The sequence below is a fragment of the Echinops telfairi genome, unplaced genomic scaffold (assembly GCF_000313985.2).
Source record: "Echinops telfairi isolate 266 unplaced genomic scaffold, ASM31398v2 ScPeMD7_7413;HRSCAF=8451, whole genome shotgun sequence".
Lineage (NCBI taxonomy): Eukaryota > Metazoa > Chordata > Mammalia > Afrosoricida > Tenrecidae > Echinops > Echinops telfairi.
Genome location: NW_022111313.1, coordinates 127141 through 151661, shown reverse-complemented (window position 1 = coordinate 151661; position 24521 = coordinate 127141). Strand labels below are relative to the sequence as shown.

The 24521-nt window shown below is 48.5% G+C and overlaps 1 protein-coding gene across 1 annotated transcript in view; it reads left to right on the top strand.

Moving 5' to 3' along the window:
• The window catches only part of LOC101654894 (guanine nucleotide-binding protein G(s) subunit alpha), a 14098-nt gene extending 471 nt beyond the window's left edge, over positions 1–13627 (top strand). Inside the window, exons 2-13 of the mRNA XM_045296897.1 lie at positions 1183–1255; positions 4299–4343; positions 8183–8237; positions 8326–8445; positions 9174–9271; positions 11774–11828; positions 11947–12020; positions 12138–12196; positions 12282–12402; positions 12524–12654; positions 12769–12836; positions 13151–13627. Coding sequence (XP_045152832.1) covers positions 1221–1255; positions 4299–4343; positions 8183–8237; positions 8326–8445; positions 9174–9271; positions 11774–11828; positions 11947–12020; positions 12138–12196; positions 12282–12402; positions 12524–12654; positions 12769–12836; positions 13151–13297 — 1008 coding nt within the window. The 5' untranslated portion in view covers positions 1183–1220 and the 3' untranslated portion in view covers positions 13298–13627. The remainder of the gene's footprint in view (positions 1–1182; positions 1256–4298; positions 4344–8182; positions 8238–8325; positions 8446–9173; positions 9272–11773; positions 11829–11946; positions 12021–12137; positions 12197–12281; positions 12403–12523; positions 12655–12768; positions 12837–13150) is intronic.
• Positions 13628–24521: the final 10894 nt, after the last annotated feature.

Genomic DNA, 24521 nt, shown 5'->3' with positions numbered 1-24521 from the left:
GGGGCAGCCAGCTTGCTGGCATGGGGGGTGGGGGGGTTCACTTGTTGGCGTGTGAAAAGCACAAGTGAACCAACAGTAGCCAGTCCTCCCTCCTTGTGCGGTGAAAATGTGTTTTGTTTTGTTGTTTTTTTCCCATAAAATGTATTTTTGCCAATGAGGTGATTTAAAATGGAGGCTGTGTTGTTCCTCCTCACTTATTTTAGTTAGGATCGGCTTGGAATCTTTGCAGTTCAGTGGCTTCCAGGAATATTTGTCCTTTACGATTCGAGGCTTGTCCTTCGATTCCTGCTGCAGGTCGCCACTCTGGTCATTTGCACGCACTGCATTTGAGATCAAAATGTGTCCTTTTCACCACGGTGACACCAATTGGAGGTCCCTCACCCCACCCACCCCCACCTCACTACTGCACTATGTGTTTGTACTGGGGAGAACGGTATCTTTCTAAAGATTCCGTTTGGTGGGGGGGCAAGCAAAAAGGGGGGCGGCGTAAGTGACTAAAATGCCGTCCTGGGGTTCCAGGGGTTGCTTTTGAAGTAGCCCGAAGGGAGGGGGGGCCTGCGTGGTGAACATGTTTCGGGAAAGTGGTGCATTGGTACGTGAGCTGGGGAAACTGCAGTGGCAGGCTATTGTTTGTGATTCCTGGGTATTTTAACCATGAAACAGCTGACAAACAACGAATTATGTGGCTTGTCTGCACCGTGCACCGTCTGCTCCTCCATGACGCCTCACCTTCTCAGGAATCTGTTTCGCTCTTTGAACTTCAATTATCTCCCCCCCCAAAAAAAATGACAAAATTGCGTCATCCCTTCTCTTTCCTTCGCCACCCGCAATTTAAAACAAAACCCTAACAACTGCCACCAAAACCAGACCCTTCAAAAAGAAAACAAAACAACAACCCAAAAACCTCCCTGGCCCCAGCAACACCTTTTAATTCTTGTTTGTTGTTCCGATGGTGAAATACTGCAGGTGGACCCAGAGGGGGGCCTGGGGCCCTTCTCTCTGCGTCAAAATGTCCAGGAGAAATGGCAAGCTTGTGTCTTCCGTGTTTCTCTGTGTTTGTGTGTTGTGTCGCTTCATGGAAAAAGCCGCAGCAAGCAGCAGCAGCAGCAGCCGCCGCCCTCTCCCAGCCCCAAGTGTGTGACTGGCCACCCTCTTAACCTGAGACTCACTTTGATTTTCCAGGTGCTGGAGAATCTGGTAAAAGCACCATTGTGAAGCAAATGAGGATCCTGCATGTTAATGGGTTTAATGGAGAGTAAGTGTCAACTCTGACCAGGGCGGGGAAACTGTGTGTGACAAGTTGGTTTTATAATAATACTAACCTTTAGGAAGCATAGGCAAGTTGTTAGGGCTGGGCAGCCAACTCTCACTTAATGGTACCCACTACATATGGAAAAAACAAACAAAAAACAAACCTGGGCTGAGCACAGAGGGCCCCCCCCCTTTTTTTTTTTTTACATCTTCGGTGCAACAAATAAAGTTGGTTGTTGTTTTTAAGCACCAGCAGTGTCAGGTCGGGCCCCTTCTGAAGACAAGGTAACAGCACTTGGCCCGTGACAGCGGCCTGGCCAGGTCCCTCTGCAGCAGCCTTGCTGGCCAGCCAAGGCGCTCCCAACATGGCTGCCTGTGGCCACCCCTGGGCGCCCAGACCACTGCAGAGACCCAGCAGCCTTTCAAAACACGCGGGCGGTGGGGGGGGACGTTCCCCTCCTGCCCCCCCCCCCTTTTAGAATTAATATTACAGGCCAAGCCTTAGGTCCTCAACACTCCTACCTCAGAGAAAATTTTCAAAAAGACACATGCAAATGCTGGCAAGCCTGGGAACTCCGTTTTTCCTCCGTGTCTGGAGGCACTTTTGCGTTTGGAAAAGCCCTTCCAGGCGCAGTGTGGCAAGACAAGACTGCAGTGAGAAGGGAGCTCTTTTTTTTTAAGAGCCTATATATTACAGGCGTAAAAGGCAGGCCTGGGGTGACATTTGACCTGAGAAGTGCAAACACTGGGGGGTGGGGGGTATTAATATAATCTGGGGAGTCCACTTTACTCCCCAAGACCCTGAGGGGCCACCACCTAGGTCCTGTAACAGCACAAGCCACGGCCCCACCCCAGCCCTGTTGCCTTGTTCTCGGGGCGGGCGGGTCTGCCAGTGTGATCTCAGTAGATTACAAACACCTGAAGGCACTGGTTTGCGATTCCTACTAGCTGGTGGACACACAGGTCCCTTTCCTGAACCGGAATTCAATTCAAATGGCAGCCCTTGGCTGCATGCCCTTTGATACCCACGGGGAGACTGAGTGACAGAAGTTTAGTTCCGCGTCCCACCAAATGGAGGCCAGACCACCGGGGGACAAAGCTTCACCTTTGCGGAGGCAGAAGGCCTGAGGGCCACTCTCGATGGAAAATTCTAGAAACTGTTAGGTCAGACAGCCTAGGGAAAGGAAAAGGGTGACACCCCAGTGGCCGTCCTCCAAATGGTTAGAGTGCCATTTGGTGTGGAATTCAAAAGGACCCCATCCTATAGGGGAGGGTGATAACTATTTTACCATATTTATGAATGGGTTTCGATGAGTCATCAGTATACCCACATAGGCTCTTCTGGCCGGCCTGCAGAAACTGCCTGTTGGTTAACAAACAAAACCCAAGCCGGCTTTGGGCCCGGGCTTCAAGGAGTTTATCAAGGGAAATGTATCTTAGACGTAATTTTTTTTTTTTGGCCTCTTGCGGGCCAGTGACACTTCACGCAGCTGGTTAAGCACACACGGCCTGGCCACGTACCCTCTAGGTAAATGTTGTGATTAAACTGGACACAGCCAGGGGGGGGGGGGTGTGTCTTTTTAAACAATAGCAGTCATGTTTACCTTGAGTCTGAGGGACCTTGGGGGGGGTGGGGTGGAGATATGACCGGTGTCCCAAGAATTGGCCTACAAGTCTGATCACTACAGAGGGCCTCCTCTTTAAACAGCAAAGCACACACACACATATGACAAAACTGCTCCCCATAATTGCCAACCTGCAAGGCAGGCGAGGCCTTTAGCCTGGGGCTTCTCTTTTCTCTCTCCTTCTGGAAAGAGGAGATGACAGTCCCAGCCTTGCCTGGTTGGTGAAGAAGCCACAGGTAATCTGTACGGCAGAGGGCACGCAGTGGCAAACGGGAGTTCACCAGAGCTTTTCTCCCCTTATGTTTATCTTGGCCAACAGATCTTTTGCTGCCTGCCCCCCCCCCTTTTGTTCCCTCCTCACTGCAGTATTGCCACAAAGGCTGTGCCCTCCTTCACGAGGGTGATGAGCCAACCTGAGGTGGTCCTGGGCCAGAGAGCCCCACCTGCACTCACAGGAGGCTCTGGGGCCCGGGCACTGCAGTGCATCTTCACTGCCCCAGGCCGCCAGCGCCAACCTCGTTTTCACAGTGATGTGTCATACTAGCTTGACCTTCAGAAGTCCAGAGGTCGAGTGTGGGTTTCCCTGCCTGCAAGATAGCTAGCGCCCATCCATACATTCAACAGGGTGGGGGGAGTTAAAAATTATTTTTTAAGCCCCAACTGCCCATCATTAACATTGGTTACGCCTCATTCATTCGACGCAAAGCCCTAATAGAAAGGACCGCCATCCCATTGGCCTTCCCTGCCATGGAAGAGGACTTGCTACCATCAGAGACAAGATGGCTTTTTATTCTTTTGGATTTGGGGCCTAGGGGATGGGCCCTCCTCTCTCCGAGCCAGATCCCAGTCGGCAGCGGGACTATCTTTTACATTAAAAAAAAAATTTTCAAGATGGGGTCCCCAGCAGCCAGGAGGGATGTGGCTGGTTTTGCCCCAGGAGCCCACGGGCCTCCATCCCTCCCTGCCCCCGACTCCTGTGTGCAACTGCAGCATCTTGGCAGAGACCTGGCCTGGGAAGTGAGGTGCCTCGGGCGGCCGGCCTGGTCTCCAAGGTCTTGGCGCAGTGACTCACAGCGCCAGCGCGCTCATGCATGTACACTTAGTGAACACACAGGAAAATAATTATCTGTCCCTCCCGTCTTCGACCAGAGTCTCTGGGGGGCCCTGCTAATCACTGCGGCAGAGATGCCAGGGTGGGTCCCTCCACACCCCGAGCCTCAGGAGACCGTCCAATTTAGCCAGAGAGACGGCGGCGGCTCGGAATTAGCGGGAGGCTGGCAGCGACGGGGATGTGGCCCTTTCTCTGGGCTGTGTGCTCAGGAAGCAGAGGCGGTGGGGGTGGGGTGGGGGCTGGTGATGGTGGTGATTTTGGGGAATGACAGTGCTTTGCAGATAGGTGAGCTTTTAATCTCTCTTTGCAAGGGGCGGCGAAGAGGACGCGCAGGCTGCCAGGAGCAACAGCGATGGGTAGGCACATTCAAAACCAGGGGGAGAACCCTGTCTGAACCCACAAAGCAAACACAAAGATCAAACTGGAGGAAGGCAGAGATCATGAGAGACCCTGGCCACACTAGTTACCTGTGTCCACACCACACAGGCCACCTCACCTCACGCTTCACGGCTCTGGAAACGCAAACTACAAGCACACTATTTTTCCTCTCTGATTTTGTGGGCCATGCTGACAGGCTAAACAGATCCAGCTGGGGAGGGTGGAGAGTTAATAAGGTTTGCAAATTGATGCTTTTCCATATGGTTTCTATCTGCCTCTTCCCCCCCACCCCCCTGCATTTGAATCAGTTACTTGTTTTTAAAACTCTTGTCCATTCTATCCACCCCCAGTGGTCAGTCGGCGATTAAAATGAGACTTCTGAGATAAATTGCCTTCTTAAAATCCACAATGCCACATGGTCCTTAATTTGGGGGAGGAAAACACAACCCAAAAAGCCCCGCCTTAGCACCTGGTGGGAGATCGCCTTTCAGGCTCCTTGAAAAAGCGGGGTCTTCTATTTCTTTTTAAGATGTGTTGTCGTCCAAGGCGCTTTGCTAGTGGACAGGGGTCAGGACCAGTGGCCGCCTCGTTTTCCCCTTTCAGCATGCCCTGTTTTTCTTCACTTGGTCAATCTCACTACACCAACTGGCACCCACACACACATACACATCACATCACACTTAACACACATGAGCTTTCCAGGTAGCTCTGCGCGCAGACTCCGCACGCACTCGATGGACACGGCGCTGGGCCCAGCCTCGCCTCGTCTCCAAGCAGTGGCTTCTGTGGCTAGGGAAGGGAGGGACAAAAGACACGGGTCTGGGACGAAAGTAACTGACACATGTTTGTTCATCTGTTTCTTTTAGAGACTATTATTTCTAGATGTGATGGCTACAGTGTCTCAACTTCCCGCCTCTATCCGACCCCAAATTGCATGCTGGAATATCTCCACCCTTAGGACCTTCTATAAGAATACTATACTATCAAAAAAAAAAAAAAGAATACTATACTATGGGGGGGGGAGGGGGGTTGGGGCCCTTACTTACCTGCCCTTTGTGATCACTGCTCAGCCATCTAAAGAAAGTGGCATGAGATCCTTGATTGGCACCATGTGTAATGTCAGCCCCGGGCTCGGGCATCTGCATACAATGGCAGCGTTTGGTATCTCCTGCCCCATAAGCCGGCCCCTGAGAAGTAGACTGACTAACAGAGCAGCCTGCTGTGTCCTCGTGGTTGTACACCCCTCCCCAACTCTCCCTTCGAACCCAACTACTAATCCCCTGCCTGCAGCTCTATCCCTGGCTCTACTCTATAGCTAAATATTAATTATTAACTTAAACGTGATCAATAAAAACTCTCTGCATGTCTCAGCACTCCCTGTATCTTGTGTCTGTCTGCCGTCTACTTTCATCTGTTCCCCCCACCCCACTCCTGCAAAAGGCACAAGAGATGGGCTGTAGAAAGAACCCAGGACAACTGAGCCCTCCCCTCACACTTACATGGGGGTGGGGGAAAGCACTTAATGAGACACACACACCCCCAGCTGATTCGCTCTCGACATGGGTAGGGGTGGAGGGGGGTGGAGTTGGCAAAACTCCCTAAACTATCTCAGCCCCCTATTTTTTTTTTCTTGAGTCAGTCCAAGCCCCTGCCATGGATGTGGGCTTTGTTTTTGTTCAGAAGTTTGCAGACATCAGAGGCATTGCTGAATCCCACAACTCGATCTTAAATTGATTAAGCCGCAGTAAAAAAACGACGAGAAACCTGCCAGCCCCCAGCATATCCTCTCCATCTACATAGTAATTGCTTCAATGGAAGAATTTTTTATGTTTTAGTATTACACACCCCGAATTAGATTTCAGATTTCTATTTTAGCTGTTTTACACTTGATCTACTCCCACAGCTATTCACGTACGTAGATGAACAGTGAACCACGTTCTCAGAATACCCTTATTTAAGACGGGAAGTTTTCCAATTAGCATACTACGACTTAGACCAAAATACCAAGCTGAATGGGGAGCCTTGTGGCTGGAGCCACCCGCCCCAGCTGTTAACACAGGCACATCTCATTGCCCCACCACCGGGTGCTTCAACCCCAGGGTCATGGGTTACATCGCCTGAGAAATGGACGTGTCCTGGCAGGGTGGGGGTGGGGGGCGTTTTGTGTGGATCCCACTTCAGCACCTTCAGGGCCACCCAGACACGGGGTCAGGGTGTGGCTTTCACTGACCTTGGACACTACATCCAGGCCTGGAAGTCACAGGAGAGGCAGTTCAGAAAACCACTCTGGGAACCCCACAGAGGAGAGCACTCCCCTCCTGTTAACATTCAGGGGCCAAGGCAAGCGCTGGGGTCTGGGAGCTCCTCGCCTGCCCCCCACCCCCACCCCTTTCTGCCATACCTGCCCTGAGGGATCATCTCTAGGCATGGGACACTAAGGCTGGTGCCCCTGCTCCCACCCCATGCACACTTGAAAGTTCACTACCAAGGATGGAACCCTCAGAACCCCACCTCAACCCCTCCCCCCGTAGAGAAGCCCCCATAGGGAAAGGGCAGCCCTACCCAGGTTAGGCCCTGGAAAAGGGTGATGGGCCATTCAGCAGTGAAAACCTCCCCGTTTATTCTAAGGAGGTGGTGGTAGGTTTCCGGAGAGAAGGGCTGCTGGCAGGCCTTCATGTGACACCCCTTCATAGGTCCCTTATTTCCCCACCCCCCAGCAGAGGGACCCACCCTGAGCACCACTGCCTTCTCTGGCCCTGCTCCCCCTCCCCTTCACATGAATAGGGCCTCCGTTCCCTGCCCGTCCCATGGCAAGGACAGCCAGAGGGACCTTGAGGGCATCAAGACATGTCTGCAAGGTCAACCAGCTCTGTCCTTCCCTGCCTGATGTGGAGGCCCACCTTAGAAGCTGGGGTGATGGCCCTTCTGCCTTGCCTCTGGAGCACCACCCCCTCCCATCACCAATCCTCAGGACCCAGTACTCCCTAGAGAGGTTCCATCTTGGCCCCAACAAACACAAACCCCAGAATCTCCTGGTCAAGGCCAGGTGACCACTCTAGGTTGCCATAACCCAGGTGCCGGAGGATGTGGCACCCCGTGTGTGACCCTCCCCCGCTCACATGCTTCAGAGCTAAAACCCTAGTGAACACAGGAACTGCAGCATCTTCACAAGACCCTGCCCGCGCCCACCTGCAGCTCAAGGCCTCCGCGCCCTGCTACCTGCATATCAGACGAAGGCCAGTGGGGGCGGGATGCTGGCCTGCTAGCCAGCAAGGCCCCAATTGCTGACAGATACACTGGGATCACCAGATAAAGGGGTTACAACCCTGAGAGAGAAGGGGATCTTACACAGAGACCCACCCCCCCTACCCCTATTCACGCATTCCCAGAGCTCAGATCTCTGCCCCACCCACAGTGGCACTCCACACCACCCACATACACGTGCTGGACATTGATTGGTCAAGGCCCACAGAACCCTTTTAGGGAATGTTGCTGTGTGCTGGCAGGGCTCTCAGGCCAACAGAACCACAGGCAAGTGGGTCCATGGACCAGGTCCAGCTTGTGGTATAGGAGATAATGCCAATTCCCCAGTCTCCCCGGCCCCCACCCGCCCTGCTGTAGGCATGGCTCCTAGGGCCCTGTTGGGGGAGAGGCGAGACTGGTCCTTTTCAGCTGCCATTATGCAGATGCCCCCCCGCACAGATCTGCCCCCAGCCCCCCTCTGAAGGGTAGAATGGGATGCTTTCAGCTGGAATGTCTTGAAGGAAGGAGGGGTCTTCGGATGTAGTGTCATCTCTGTTCCTTTCAATCCCACTAGTGAGAAGGCCACCAAAGTGCAGGACATCAAAAACAACCTGAAGGAGGCCATTGAAGTAGGTGCCACCCACCCCTGCCCCTCAGGCTGCAGCCGCCTCTTGGGAGTACTCCTCGCCCCCTGACTGGCTGCTCCATCCTTTTCAGACCATTGTGGCCGCCATGAGCAGCCTGGTGCCCCCCGTGGAGCTGGCCAACCCTGAGAACCAGTTCAGAGTGGACTACATTCTGAGCGTGATGAACGTGCCGGACTTTGACTTCCCTCCCGTAAGCTGAGCCCCTCACGCCCCTTCTCGCCCTTTCACCTGGCCGGTAGGACACACAGGTGGTGGAGCTGGGCTGGGGCCTGCTGACCACACCCTGGGTGGCACACCCACACTGTGTAGGGCACGAGTCGTCGTCAGGGGCAGATCCCTGCTCCCCATGGGGACCCCCGCCCAAGGGCAGCCTGGTACTGGGCAGCCATGGTTCCCACTTCATTCGATTGTATGTTCTTTTATGAGTGGGGAAAGGTCCTATGCACGCACGCACCCCGGGACATGCGGCCCTTGCCGAAAGAAAGGGCTGGCACAGGCCTGCCGTCACTTCTCCCATCATGCTCCCTTTCTTTCTGGTAAAGTTCAGTTTCCTAGAAGGAAGCCATGGTCCCGGGCCCATCAGGCGGCCCTGCTCTCCCAGCACCAAGTCATGCACTGGCATATCCTCCTGACACAGATGAGCGTGCATGCCAAAGGCCAGCCTTTTACCCCCAGAAAGGCGCCAGGGGAGCCCCCCAAGCCAAGGGGTGCACAGTGGAGGGAGGGAGCATTTAGTACGTCCACATGGGGTCCCTGGGAGGCCTTGTCCATTAGTTGGACCTACGCTCTGATGTCTGCATGGGGGTCAGTCACATCTCAGCGTCCCAACATCTCCCTCTGGGCCCCCACCCAGCCCAATGTCCTCGGTGCAAGGCGAGGGCCCCCTTTTTCTCTCTCACTGCCCTCCTGTCCCTGCAGGAATTCTACGAGCATGCCAAGGCTCTCTGGGAGGATGAGGGGGTGCGCGCCTGCTACGAACGTGCCAACGAGTACCAGCTCATCGACTGCGCCCAGTAGTAAGTGACACCCCACCCCCGGTGGGCACACCAACTAGACACACTGGTGTAAAACATCAGCACCTTCCACGCCTGCACCCCAGAACCCACACCAGTTGTTTGTTACTCACCCACAGTTAGAAAATTGTCTCCCAAAAGGAAAACAGCCCAGTTTCAGGTGGGCTGTGCACGTGGGGGTGGGTTAGAACCCAGGAAACAGAACCAAAGAGTAATGTGGGAATTATCACACACGTGCCCTGGCCTCCATCGCCCCACCGAGCCCCGCCCTGTGTTTTCTGACACCTAAACTGTTTCTCTTGCTCAGAGGCTTTAGGGTAAAAGGTTGGACAGGAGTCAGGAGGTGGTCCTGTTAGTCCCCACAACAAACTACCTGGGGGGCTCTTCCAGGCCCCCCTCCCTGCCCAACTTTGTCAGGGTCTTGGCACGCTGAAGAATCTCCCTGCCCCCTCTTCTCGTTTGTCACATATATACGGCCTGGGGTTTAACCCACAAGCACAGTACATGGTTTCTGGGGTGTTTTTTTTTTTTTCCCAAGGACCGGAGGAGGGAAGAAGATTAAAAAGAAAAAAAAAAAAACCCATCTTGGCCAAATCTGTGACACCCCCATCCCACCCCCACCCCTTTCTTGCACAAAGTCCCTGGTTTTCTACAAAGTTTGAACTGAAAGCTGGAAGCGCTAATTATAGTAACACAGAACAAATGGAGATCCTGGAATTGTTTGCGTTTTGAATTTTGGACCCGAGTCAGAAGTGAAGGGCAGGTACCCGAAAGGGAAGGTTTCCGACCATCCTGGTTTTGCAGGCTGGGGGCAAGGGCGGGGGCGGCCCTTCTTGACTTCAGAGTCATTTACAACCAAGTGGTTTTGGTTTTTTGAATTTGCCCCCCCACCACCACCATTTAAAAAGTTTTTCAAAGCCACACTGCAAGCCTTCTCTCCCACCCCCACCCCCCGTATCAGACCCGGGCAGCATCTGCCCAGATTGTGGAAAGTTTTAAGGAAACTTGAGGGAGAGAGAATGGCAGCTCACAGCTTAACTGTCTCCGGGCGGGCTGGCGCCCGGCCCTGCCTGTGCAGTGGCCGCGGGCGGGCCTTTGTGCCGAAAGTTGGGACACGGTACCTGGCCGCGTCTTCAGCTGCCGACTTGTATCTGCGAGCTGGGGTTTGGCTGGCCCCGCTCCAGACGCTCTCTCACAAGATTTGGTGCTGATGGTCTATTTATAGCCTGTGGTTCCGTTGTCAGGACGACCGTGCTGGAGGCCCGGGCGGCCAGGGAGCTATTTCTGGCCGGGTGCTGTAATGTAAGGCTGATTGAGCAAGTCCCATATCCTCTAAGCCAGACTAACGCCAACCCAGTGAAGGGGAAGAGGAGGGGCAGACTCAGAGTTCCTGTTCCCGGGCTCCTCTCCCTCGGGGAGACTCCTGTATGATTAGCCGCCTTTTACAACAGCCACATGCACCCCAAGACCAAAACCGGTTTGACCATTAACTTTCCAACCCCCTGAAGCACCCTGATCCTCCAGAGACAGGAAGAAAGGGAAACAAAGCGGCTTGGCCTGACCGTGTGTCTGGCCAAGGCCAAGCCAGGAAAAGCAGGATCACTTTTGCTTCAGGAAAAGTTCTTGCCCGGTGGGCACGGCTCCCCGCCCCCACGCGCAGCAGGGCCCGGTTTGTGGCACAGCATCGTTTTTGGGGGGAGGGCCACCCCACCCCTCCGCTCTCTGTACCAGGCAGAGTAAGAAAGGAGATGGCAAAGCTGCAGGGTGTTTGTTTTTGTCTGAAAAGGAAAACGTTTTCCTCTCCGGAGTGTTCTGTCTCAGGGCCCAGTGGAACGGAAGGGAACTTTGTGTCTGCTTCCTGTGCAGCACTGGTTCAGGCGAGAAGGGGCGCTTTGTGCCACACCTCTTTTGTTCTCTTCAATAAATGAGATTCTTAACGAGTTCAGGGGAAAGGATCACGTTTCTGAGTAACTAAAAACAGTCTCAGGGGCATGTCCTACCTGGGGGGGGGAGGGGGGCAGGGGGCGGGGGGGCCGTGCAGGAGGGTTAGCTTCCTTTAAGGGTGCCTTTCCACATGAAGGGAAAAAAAGTGGAAGAAGGTATGCCACTCCTCAAGTTTTCCGACAGAAAACCGAGAGCAGAGCCCCGCCACTGTCCTGTGCTGGGAGTTGTCCCAAGAGTCAGCAGTGTCTTACAGAGACATCTCTCTCATTCCCTGGTTCCTGGATGACCACTTCGAGTTCCTCCAAACCCCCTTTCCTTTTTTTTTCCTTTCAATCTTCCATTTGAAGTACCTTGTTCACTCAAATGCATTTTTGGAAGTTTTTATTTTAAATTCTGCTCTTAACCCAAAGGTCTAAGTTTTGAGTCATAAATGTTGACCCCGCCAAGTCCCATTGACTTAATTCTGCTCCCGTGGGGACCCTCACTGCTGTTTAGTGACTGTGTGGAGACACAAGTCGCTGGCAGATGGACTTGAATACCCGTCTGTGTCCTTTCCTGCAGCTTCCTGGACAAGATCGATGTCATCAAGCAGGCCGACTACGTGCCAAGCGACCAGGTACACAAGCCACCTCACCACCGGAGGGATTGGGGGGTCTCCATGGTGGGCAATGGTTAATAATATTTGGGTGGAATTTGGTAAGGTGGGTTGACCTAACATTGACTTGCACGTGTAGGACCTGCTTCGCTGCCGTGTCCTGACTTCTGGAATCTTTGAGACCAAGTTCCAGGTGGACAAAGTCAACTTCCAGTGAGTGAATATATGCCCCTTTTAAAAAGCGGTTCCCTGATTCCCAGCGGCTGCCTCTGGTGGAGCGACGGCTGAATGGCCAGCCCTTTGGTTAACCAAATGCCCTTCCTCCCCCAGCATGTTCGACGTGGGAGGCCAGCGTGACGAACGCCGCAAGTGGATCCAGTGCTTCAATGGTACGAGCGCGTCTCTTTGAAGGGAGGCTCTTCCTTGCCTGTGCCTCTGCCCCCCCCCCTAAAACGCATCGCTTTGTCCCCTAAGATGTGACTGCCATCATCTTCGTGGTGGCCAGCAGCAGCTACAACATGGTCATCCGGGAGGACAACCAGACCAACCGTCTGCAGGAGGCTCTGAACCTCTTCAAGAGCATCTGGAACAACAGGTGTGTGGCGCCGCCCTGCTCTTCACCGCTCTGCTTGTGGCCCGTTCCAGAAAAGGCTCTTGCGCGCGCGCCCCCCACGCCAGCAGGGGCATTAACCTGGCTCCCTCTCTCCCATGGTCAGATGGCTGCGCACCATCTCTGTGATCCTGTTCCTGAACAAGCAGGACCTGCTCGCCGAGAAAGTCCTCGCCGGCAAATCCAAGATCGAGGACTACTTCCCGGAGTTCGCTCGCTACACTACTCCTGAGGATGGTATGCGCGCACGCACGCACGCGGCTGACCAGAGCACACGCTCTAGTCTAGCCGCGACTGACCTTGACTCACTGGCACCGACCTTGACTCACGTGGCACTTGTTCTCTCCGTAGCTACTCCCGAGCCTGGAGAGGACCCCCGTGTGACCCGGGCCAAGTACTTCATCCGCGACGAATTCCTGGTGAGTGGGCCTTCGTCTTTAGAACCTTCTTTTTGACCACGCTCGCTCTCTCCCCCCACCAATGGATGTTGCCTGGACACTGGGGGGCTAGGAGGCTATTTAGTTCTTCAGCTTGAGTTCCCAAATCTGTAGCCTGGCCTCGTTCAGCCATGAGGACCTGTTCATTGGGGTTTGGGTTTCGGACCACTTCACCGGCTAGTCGGCAGCTGTCCTGCGTAGGAAGGGCAGATGTCCCCGTTGGCCATGGGGTGGGGATCAGGGAGGATGCTCTTGAATGGGGTGTTGCTGACGGCCCCCTCCGTCTGTGCCCGCAGAGAATCAGCACTGCCAGTGGAGACGGGCGCCACTACTGCTACCCTCACTTCACCTGCGCTGTGGACACCGAGAACATTCGCCGCGTGTTCAACGACTGCCGCGACATCATCCAGCGCATGCACCTTCGTCAGTACGAGCTGCTGTAAAGGGGGAACCATATACTTAAGCCTTAAGCACAATTAATTAAAAATACTATATAACTCTACAAGCAGTTAATCGCCCACCATAGGGCAAAGATTAACCAAAGCAACCTTTCCTTTCCCCCGTGATTTTGCAAAACCCCTTTTTCCTTTTCGCTTGCTTCGATGTTCCAAATTTAGAAAGCTTAAGGCGGCCTTCAAAATTAAAATAGAATAAGAAAAAGGCCACAAGAGTTCCCTCTCACTTAAAATATAAGCAGCAATCCAAAAAAAACCAAATAATTGTTTTGTGCAGCATTAAAAAATCAATCAATAAAAATTAAATAATCGGCAAAAGATGTGGCTCCTTGTGAATTATTTGTGGCGTCACACAGGCTCCCCGGCCTCTGGTGTTCAGCTTGGTCCTCATTTACTTGGTCAAAATATCACAACCCCTAGGGTGAGGGGACTGGCCAGACCCCCAAACTTATGTGTGTAAAACCTTGCCACCACATACCTTTGTTGACCTCCTCTTTGGGTTTCATAACACTTTACAAATCAGAAAAGTCCACCCCTTGCCCTTCCCCCCAGTCCTGTACCCCAGGGTAAATCAATGTCCTCTAGTCAAAGAACTCTACATTTTGATAAATGCTGCCCCATCCCAAAACTACTAGTGTCACACAATGTATCCATTACCCAGTATCACTCCCCCAAAATAGTGTCTCTGTGTGTGTGTCAGTTAGGTGTCTGACTTAGAACACTCTTCAAATCACAAGTAGTAAAAAACAGTGTTGCAAACAACTCACCCTTGGGAAAATTTTCAACTGGATCCCTACCTCATTCCGTATACCAAAATAAAATCAGTATAAATCAGTCACAAACATTTCCATTCATTAAGAAAGAACTCGCGAGACTGGCTAGCTTCACAATTGCAATCTTGGTTTATAGACTGTCTAAATCTGATCCAGAAGCTATAAGGAGAGGAGGGGGTGACTATAAAAATTACAACAAAGATGGGGGGCGGGGGAAATGTAGTGATTTTCATAAAAGAACACAGAATAATTGAAAATCAGAGATGAACAGGTACACAAATAGATTTTACTGAGAAGAGAAAGGCAAATGTGAAACCCCACACACACGATGAGAACTCCAGGTTCAAGCAGAGCTTTTCAGCGTGAGTGCGCCTGAGGTGGCAGTGGCGCCCGTGGGCTCATCGCAAGTGCATGAGGCCCATTCATAGTGAGTGCACGACGTACACTTGAGGTTCTGTCCGTTAAGACTGGCCCCAGTGTGTGGCTCTCCTGGGGGGGTGGAGGAAGAAATGGGCTTGCCCCCAGCATCAATCCTTGCATCTTCTGATGATGCGGGCGGATGGGTGGGATATTAATCCAGTTTCACAAATTTCAATAAGCCTTCAGGGCACCCCACATAAACACAATCTGTTAAAACAAAACAGGCAACTACACATCAACCAACAATATACAAACCAAATAACAGCTGTTTGGTCTGGGAACTGGATGGGCCGCCCCTCCTTCATAAGACTCTGGAACCAACTATGTCATAATCCATGTCTTGGTGTGAGCTGTGTAGCCAATCAGAGTCTCTCCTGGGCCATGGAGCAGTTATCCCACCACCACCACCAAATGATACTCCAGTAGTCTACTTGCTTAAAATTGGCATAGAGTCTATGGTACTTTCTAGAAGGTACTTTCATTAAAAAGCCATAGTTGTCCAATGCCTAGTTACTGGATCCCTACCTCGTGCCACACCAAAAGGAATTCAATATGCTTTTCATGCAATTCACCTTTGCACAGCCCAATGAAATAATGTGTTCTGCCATGGCACCGTTTTACCAGTGTTCCGCCATTTTGCCCAGGCATGAACAGAGGCTTAGAGGTCAAAGTGCCTTGTCCCGAGAGACCCCACAGGGTAGACGGGCTTCAAATGCAGGCAGCCCTAGGCCACTCCTTGAGTGCTCCACACATTGTCCCTCTGGGAGACAGAAAGAAGGCCTTCCCGCGGTCCTTTTGTCAGAAACTCATGACCTTTGGCCTTTACGGGTCCTGCATGGCACCATGGGATTTCTGTGTTGGGGGTGAAGGTGGGATGTCACGGTGTGTCCCTCTGTGACAACGTGGCACCATCTCCATTGTTGTGAGGCCTGCCTCTCTTTAGGACTCGGCCCTTCTCAAAATGGTTGCCTTTCCACTTTCCCTCTGCCTCCAAGCATCACTGTTTCAGGGAAACTTTAAAATATCAATCCTAGGATCTTTAGGAAACCCAAAAAACAATAAAGAATTTTATATAACCTTTGATTACAAGAAGTCATTAAAAAACATTTTTTAGCTGAATTTTAAATCCCTATTCAAATGGAAAACAACCCATTTTTCTAGAGGTAGCAATTGGTGCCACACTTCATAAGGTGTGTAGGGCAGATATCATACCTGGCTATTCATCAGCCTTTTAGAGATTAAGATACTAACAAACCACTAGCCCCCCCCCCAGTATGAGGAAGGGCTGCAAGTGGGTAGACTTGTGTGCACCCCCACTTCATGCACACATTGGCACATTATAGTCGAAGAAATGACATCTTCGCCAAATGGCCCACTTACTAGTACAATGGTCTGTTTGATGGATGGATTTGGTTATCTTTTTATTTAACACATGTATATAATCTTTTCATTTAACGCATCTATGCAGCCACTAGCTGTCTTGCTCACGTGGGGTTTATGTCCTAGGGGAGAGACACGCCGAGATGGTGAAAAGATCTCTGAGACAATAAACAAGATGAGGGGGCTAAGGGATGGGAGGGACGCGGAGAAACCGTCCATGGACTGTTGATGGACTCGCTGGTGAAGGTCTGTCTGAGAGTTAACCTTTCCTATAGGGATGCCAAAGGACCAGATACCACTAGGCATTCAAGTACACAGACCCAGCGTCATCATTTTAGGGAGATGAAGAATTATTATTATGACATAGCATGACAATCGTGAGGAATGTGCCGGACTGGGCCGTGTCTGTTCTGGTGTGCATATGGTCACTATGGGTGAAACAAACCATGTGCTACTAGTACAACTGTGTTTCTTAATCTAGAGTTTGCTTAATCAGCTATATTACATTTGAGGAAATTCATTGGACTATTTAGGGTTTGTGTTCTTTGCGGTCTGCATAGTATATTTTTAATTAAAAAATAATAATAAAAGGCACTAGGCCCAGCTGGTTTCATAGGAGAATTCAACAAAACTTTTAAAAGGTCAAATAATCCCAATGCTATTTAAGTTATTTCAGGACATAATATAAGAAGAAAACTTTCAAATTTATTTTTAGGAAGCAAGTATCAGATTAAGGTTAAAAACCAACATAAGATTGGATCAATCAGTCAATCAATTTCAAAACAATCTTGTTGATGAATACCAGTTTTATTTATTTTCTATGAATATAAGTCTAAAAAAATTCATACATAAGCAAACAAAAATCCAGTAATACATTTTAAAATTAATACATCAAGTGACGTTTCTCTAAAAATTCAAGATTGTTTCGATATTTACAAATAGAGTGATATTATCATCATGTAAATAGAGTTTAAAAAACTAATTATATGATCATCTCCATAGATTAAAAAAAGGGCATTTAATTTAAAAGGACATTAATTTAATATCTATGTTTTTAGAACTCCAGTAGAACATTAGTGGGTGCTTTCTCAATACACAGATTTTACACACATGCACACACACACAGAGAGTCTATTTATATACAAAAGCCAACATTTTAGTGAAAAATCTCTAAACGCTACTGTAAGGAACAAAAAAAGGATAGGATGGGGGGTGGGGAATGAGGAGCTGATACCAAGGGCTCAAAGTAGAAAGAAAATATTTTGGAAATGTTGATGGCAACATATGTACAATTGTGCTTAATAGAATTGAATGATGGCTTGTTATAAGATTTGTAAGAGCCCACCCATAAAATGATTTTTTTTTAAACAGATAGGATGCCTCATATTGCGATCCTATTGATTATTGTATTGGCAATAGGATAATGCAGTTAAATAAACAAACAAACAAAACAATTAGAGGCCCGGGAAGTGGAAAGAAGTAAGAATACTGCTTTTCTAAATAATGTAATCAAATATCATACACACCACCAAATCCACAGAAACATAATGACAACAAATGACAATTCAGTAAGGACATGCTAACAGAACTGACATGCAAAAATCAACAGCGTGCATAGCCCACCCGCTCCACCAATGGAACATGCCTGTTGAGCACCTGGCTGCAGTGCTGCCCAGCTTTCTCCTTGTCTTTCCTTGCTTTTTTTCCCCTCCCCATATGGCTTTTTATTTGGGGGAGGTTGGTTGTTTTCCTGTTTGTTGTTTTTGTTCCATTCAGTGGGAGTTAGCAACTGCATCCACGCTCTGCAGTCCCACTGGACAAGTGCCACACCCATTCCCTCTAAATGTATGGCACGTGGGGACCCGCACCAGCCCAGTCCACCCTCAAATGACTGTACTTGAACAGAGAAGTGGACACATATTCCCAACCACGACTACGGTGGGCAAGGAGCACCTCAGCACTGCCAAGCTCGGGGACTGCCTCTATCACCTGGATCTTCAAACTAACGTCAAGCAAAAAGACACGGTAAGACAAGCCATGAAGTAACCATAAGCAAACACCACCCCGGGGTCCTGGACACAACAGATAACCCCAGGCTGCTCGGCCACGTTACCAAAGCATAGAGCCATAAAACCTTCCTGAGGCTTAGAAAGTATTAGAACTACCTGGTGAGAAATTCAAAAGAAATGTAAGTCCCTTCAACAAATTAAGAAAGATCACGGGAAAAATAGACAAAGTGCAGGAAAACACAGAACTCTAGAAGAACACATGGGGTAAATTAACTAGACAATTAAAAACCACACAAAACCAGCGAAAAGAAGGCCGGAACACTAAAATTTCAGAAATAGGTGACACTGGCCAACACATATGTTGGTGCCTCAAATGTTGGACCTGTTTCTGGGATTATTTGACCTGCTGATTTCAAAAACGGCACCAGATTCCTGCCCACCCCTCAACACCCCCATCAGTTCTAGTTTCTGAGATACAGAACATATATACTATATACCTTCATTCTGCTCACCCATAAACATTCATCACATTTTAATGTAGTGTTAGCTAGCCTGAGATAGAAGAAGTACACATCGCCTTTATTTAGTTTGTCTTGTCCTAAATATTTATGTCAAGTCGCATGGTGTCCTTTGATGCAAAGATCTATTTGAATATTGCAAATTACATGAACGTGGCAGTTCCCTCAAGTATCTCTTCACCTTTATTAGAACCACAGGAAGCACTCGATGAGCCCTATCCAGAGGAATGGCATCTGTCATCTACCACAGGAAGAGATCTCTCGGAAGAGCAGAACGAAAATGTTGAAATTTGGGAAGAAAGTTTTAATAATATCATGAAAGATGATAGATTTCATTGGAGTTGTTCCGTCCTTCCTCAAGACTGATGTTTTTATACTATTATTGTAGAGTTGTCCTTTTCAATTCTGTTAAAATTTTATTGATGTATTTTGGAGGTCTTTCAGTAAGTACATAAGACTTACAATGGCCTGTCTTCTGTTGGATTGACCCTTAAATAATTACATAATGTCCTTCCTTGTCTCCTGTATTGGGTTTTGCCTTAAAGTCTATTTTTTTCTTTTTTCTGTTTTTAATCATTTTATTAGGGGCTCATACAACTCTTATCCCAATCCATACACACATCAATTGTGTAAAGCGCATTTGTACATTCATTGCCCTTATCATTCTCAAAATATTTCCTCTCCACTTAACCCCCCGGCATTAGGTCCTCATTTTCCCCCTCCCTCCCCGCTCCCCTCTCCCTCATGAGCCCTTGATAGTTTATAAATGGTTATTTTGTCATATCTTGCCCTGTCCGACGTCTCCCTTCACCACTTTCTGTTGTCCGTCCCCCAGGGAGGAGGTCACATATAGTTCTTTGTAATCGTTTCCTTCTTTCCTACCCAGCCTTAAAGTCTATTTTTATTGGAAGTTAATATTGCTATTTCTACACTGTTTTAGATGCTGTGTGCTTGATTTATGTCTTTCATCCTTTGATGTTTAGCTTATTTTTGGGCTTTTATATCTAAAATGTGTTTCTTGCAGACAGTACATTGATGGGTCCTGTTGATGCTACTCTCTGTCTCTTGATTGATGCATTTAACCCGTTGACACTCAGTGCAACTGTCAATGTGTATTGTTGTTTTCGTCTGTGTATGTATTGCTGAGGATATCTTCATTCAATTCAGTCCTCAAAGTAAACATCTTTGCTTTTCAGCGCTTTAAAGAAGTCTTGTGCAACACATTGACCCAGTGCAGTGTGTCCTTTGATCTCTTGACGGCTGCTTCCATGAGCATTGACTGTGAATCCAAGCAAGATAAAATCGTAGACAACTTTGATCTTTTTTCTGTTTATCATGATTTTACCTGTTAATCCGGTTGTGAGGGTTTGGGTTTTCTTTCCACTCCTTCTAATCCATATGAAGGCCACAGCACTTGATCTCCAACAGCAAGTGCTTCAAGTCCTCCTCACTTTCAGCAAGCAGCTACGCTTTCTGCATATCACAGGTTATGAATAAACCCTCCTCCGATCCTGATTTACAGTCTTCTTCATATAATCTAGCTTCTCTGCTGATGTGCTCAATATACAGATTGAACAAGTGGAGTAAGAGGATGCAACCCTGACTCACACCGCTCCTGATTATAAACCACGTTCTGTTCACACAACCGCCTCTGGGCCCAAGTACACATTCTGCATCAGCCCAATGAAGTGCTTTGGAATGCTTATTCTTCTCAAGGTTGCCTGAAGTTTGCTAGATCCACACAGTGGAATGCCTTGTCAGTCAACAAAACACAGTCAAGCATCTTTCTGATAGTCTCTGCTTTGAGTCACGCTTCCTCTGACATCAGCAATGATGCCCATTGGTCCAGGTCTTCTTCTGAGTCTGGCCTCAACCCCTGGAAGCTCCTTGTAAATAATTGCCCTAACTGATGCTGAATGATTTTCAGCAAAAGTTTACTTGCATGTGATATCAATGATCTTATTCTATAGTTTGAACATTCTGTTGGGTCAGTTTTCTTTGGAGTGTGTCCAAATATGGATCCCTTCCGGTCAGTGGGCCAAGTGGCAGTCTCCCAAATCTCCTGGCATGGACAGTGGTTGCTTCCAGGGCTTCGTTAGTTTGTTGAAACATCCCAATGGTAATTCTGTCAATTCCCGAAGCCTTACTTTTGGCAAATGCTTTTAGGACCGTTTGTACTTCTTCACTTAGTACCAATAGTTCTCTTTTTAAAAACATTTTATTGACATAATTTATAGACCATATAATTCAATAGACCAATCTTATTTTGAAAGTTTCGTAATCATTACAATCATGGCAATTTAAAATTGCAATCAATTTTAAAACATTTTCTTGTTTCTTGAGTTCATTGTTCTCAGCTCCCCATTTCCCCTAAACCATCCCTGACATACCCCCAAGGAAGCTATTAATCCAGTTACTGTCGCTATAGATTTGCCTATCCTGGATTTCAAATACAGAAAAAAATATATACAATTGAAACAAAAAGTCCCCAAACTAATAACAAATAAGTAAGAGAAAAACCTCAATCAAAAAGAAAGAGAATATTTAAAACCAGAATAAATATTAAGTAGTTCAAAAGGGTGATCAAATGATAAGGTGTTACAACTTAACTACATCGGCAATAATTCACTTTACAAGGCACTCTATCTGATAGGCTATTCACATGCCTGGTGTTAGTACCATTGACCTTTGATCATATGCTGCCTCTTGAGAAGGTGGAATGTGGAACAGTTCTTTTGGAAAGTGACTCTGTGTCCTTTCCATCTTATTTGTATGCTTCCTTCCTCGTTTTACATTTTGACCATCGAAACTTTCAATATTGCAACTCGAGGCTTGGATTTTTTTCTTTCGTTCTTTCCCTTTAAAAATGCTGGATGTTTTTTACCCTTTCAGTTTTCTAACTCTAGGTCTTCACACATTTTATTATAATATTTTACTTTGTCTTCTCGAGCTGCCCTTTGAAATGTCCTGTTCATCTCTTTGACATCATTTCTCCCAAGGACCTTCACTGCTCTATGACCAAGAACAAGTTTCAGAGGCTCTTCCGACACCCACTTTGATCTTTTCTGTCTCTCCTTTTTCTTTTAAAATCACGTTACTGGGGGCTCGTACAACTCTTACTACAATCCACACATCCATCCATTGTGTCAAGCACTTCTGTACATTTGCTGCCATCATCGTTCTCAAAACATTTGCTTTCTATTTGAGCCCTTGGTATCAGCTCCTCATTGTCTCCCCTCCCCCTGCTCCCCCTCCCCCATGAACCCTTGCTAATGTATCAGTGATTGTTCTTTTGTTCTCTCCTGTCTTTGTAATGACCTTCGCTTTGCTCAAGAATGATGGTCTCGATGCCCTCCCCAGCCCCTCAGGTCCCCTGCCACAAGTGTCCCACGCATCAGATCTGTCCCGGAGCCGTTCTCGAAACGCAGGCGGCTTAGACGCAGGCCGATTCTGATTCTCAGGACTGTGTTTAGCTTTCATTCAGCTTTAACCTAAATGAACACAGGAGCCATTGCTGGTCTGTTCCACGCCCAGTTCGGTGCCTGGTTTTAGCTGCTGTGCTTGATTTCGGTGGGTTTCGTTGGGAGCAGTCTACATTCATCGTCACGGCGATGTTGAAAAAGGTATTTTCGGTGAGCAAGCCATTGGTCTGGCAAAATTCTGTCATCTGACCTGCAGTTTTGTTTCTGTCACCACGGCTGTATTTGTCCACTGCTGTGCCCTCCTCTTTGGTTCCAACAGCCAATAATGATCGATCGATGCGTCTTGATCGCATGTTTGATTCTTTCTGACTAGAGAGTTGAGTCCTCAGCCTTCGTGGTTGGATGCTAGTTGTACTGACGGGATACAGAGGTAGGCATTATTCTGTCGCAGGCGACATTGTGTTTTGAGATGGATCTTGTTCCATTCTTTGTAACGAAGGATGTGACGCTGTCCCTGTGGAGGCTGCCATTCCACCGGAGTTACAAGGACCAATAGCGATCTATTTCAGCTCACTAACACCTAGCCTATCCATCTTTATGCGCTTCGATTACTTTTTGACAACTTCCAATTTTCCTACATTTGAAGTTCCAGTTATTAATAAATTTAAAAATAACATTTTGGAGCCGTTTCTTCTTATTCTGAGTGGCGTTCCATCCGCAAAGGGAGGCCCAGAGGCTGTATTACTCCATGCAGCACGGTCAGCTCCGTTTAGAAGGCAGCTCTTTTTCTGCCCCCCCAGGGGCTCGTCCTCGGGCACTCTCTGGCAATGTCCTGCTTCCCGCAGAGACAGTTTCAGTATCTGACAATATTTCACCACTCTCCTTAAGGTTTCCAGTGGGTAATTCCTCTGAACTGGACACCATTTGTTCTTCGTTCGTAGTTTGTAACATCTGCCTAACCGTGTGCACTTTGGGCGACATGGCTGGTTTTTGAAATACCAAGCACATCACAGCAAAACCCAGGTCGCCACGAACAGCCGAGTGGAGGCGTCATTCTTCAGGAATGCCTGGCATTCCAGTGCAGGTACAGCCAAGGTGTGTCCATCCTCCACAGATCGGCATTTCGGCCGGTTCCATCATTTTGCTGTTGCGGGGAGGTCTGCAGTAACCATGGGTTTGTCTGTCTTTGTTCATGGTTTGCTCTTTATTTCTTTGGGTGAATACGAAGTAGAGAGACTTCTGTTTCCACGTGTGTTTGTTTCAGGAAGCTCTGGACCACCATCGGGGTAGTTATATGGCTTTACAGTCCCACCGGCAGGGTAGGAGGCTTCCGGGCTCTCCACCTGGCCGCAGTTTATTTTCTGTTGTTATTATCATTTTTTACTTTGCTAGCAGTGCCGCTTGAGGTGGTCTCTCATTGTTGTTTTAATTCGCATTTAGATAATAGCGAGCCAATGTGGCATTTTTCATATGATTGTGAGCTGCCTTGAGATCATCTTTTATGAATCGTCTCTTCATGTCTTCCACTCATTTTTTAAAAATAGAGCTGTTGCCGTTTTCTATGGATTGTCGAGGTCCACCCTTTATCCAATCGATTCTTGCCTGTTTCCCACCAGTCTGCGTGTTCTCTGCCCTCTTTTGACGACGTCTTGATGTCCATCCATGCTGTGTTTTGAAGAGTTTGCAGTCCTCGATTTTGTCTTCTGTGGTGTGTGTGTTTTTGTTTATGCTTTGCATTAGGACCTTAACTTTGTCCCTATTTTTTCATTGATGTTATGTAGAGTTCGAGGGTTTAGATTTAGGTCTTTAATCTTTCTTGGGGTTGTTTTTGTATGCATTATGAAGTGTGAGTCCAGTTTCGTTTTTCTGCAAATGGAGATCCAATTTTGCCAACAGCGTCTAAGGCAGTGGTTTTCAACCTTCCTCATGCGGCGATCCCTCAATACAGCTCCTCATGTGGTGGTGACCCCCCCAACCATAAGAGTATTTTCATTGCTTCTGTCATGAATCGTAATGTACATATCTGATATGCAGGATATATTTTCATTGTTACAAATTGAACATAATTAAAGCACAGTGATTCATCACAAAAACAAGATGTAATTATATATTGTGAAGTGTTTATTGCTAATGACAAATCAATGAAATGTCATCTTGAAGTCTGGTGTAGCATGGGTAACAGTCTTCATACCGGGTCCTCTTATGTGGGCGTATCTGCATGTGGGCAGAACCTGGATGGAGGAGCAGCGTCTCGGTTCCTAAGACCATCGGAAATATGTGTTTTCCGATGGTCTTGGGCGACCCCTGTGAAAGGGCTGTTCAACCCCCAAAGGGGTCGCGACCCACGGCTTGAGAAGCGCTGATGGAAGGCGTTGTAGCTGTGCTGGTGCTCGGTTCCAGTTCCGGTTTCTCTACTCTGCTCCGTTGGGCTACGTGTCTGCTGCGGCCATGCCACGCTCTAAGTGCCAAGACGATGGATTCGATTTTGAAATCAGGGAGTTCGAGATGTGGTATTTCATTTCTGTTTTCTAGTCATTTTTTATTATCCTGAGTTTTTTTTTCCTTGCCATGTACAGTTGGTGGTTAATTTTCTCATTTCTTGGAAGAATCATATCAGGATTTGGATCAGAATTGTGTTATATATATAGAGATTGCTTTTTTGGGGTATTTTTAAAATATAATTTAAAAAA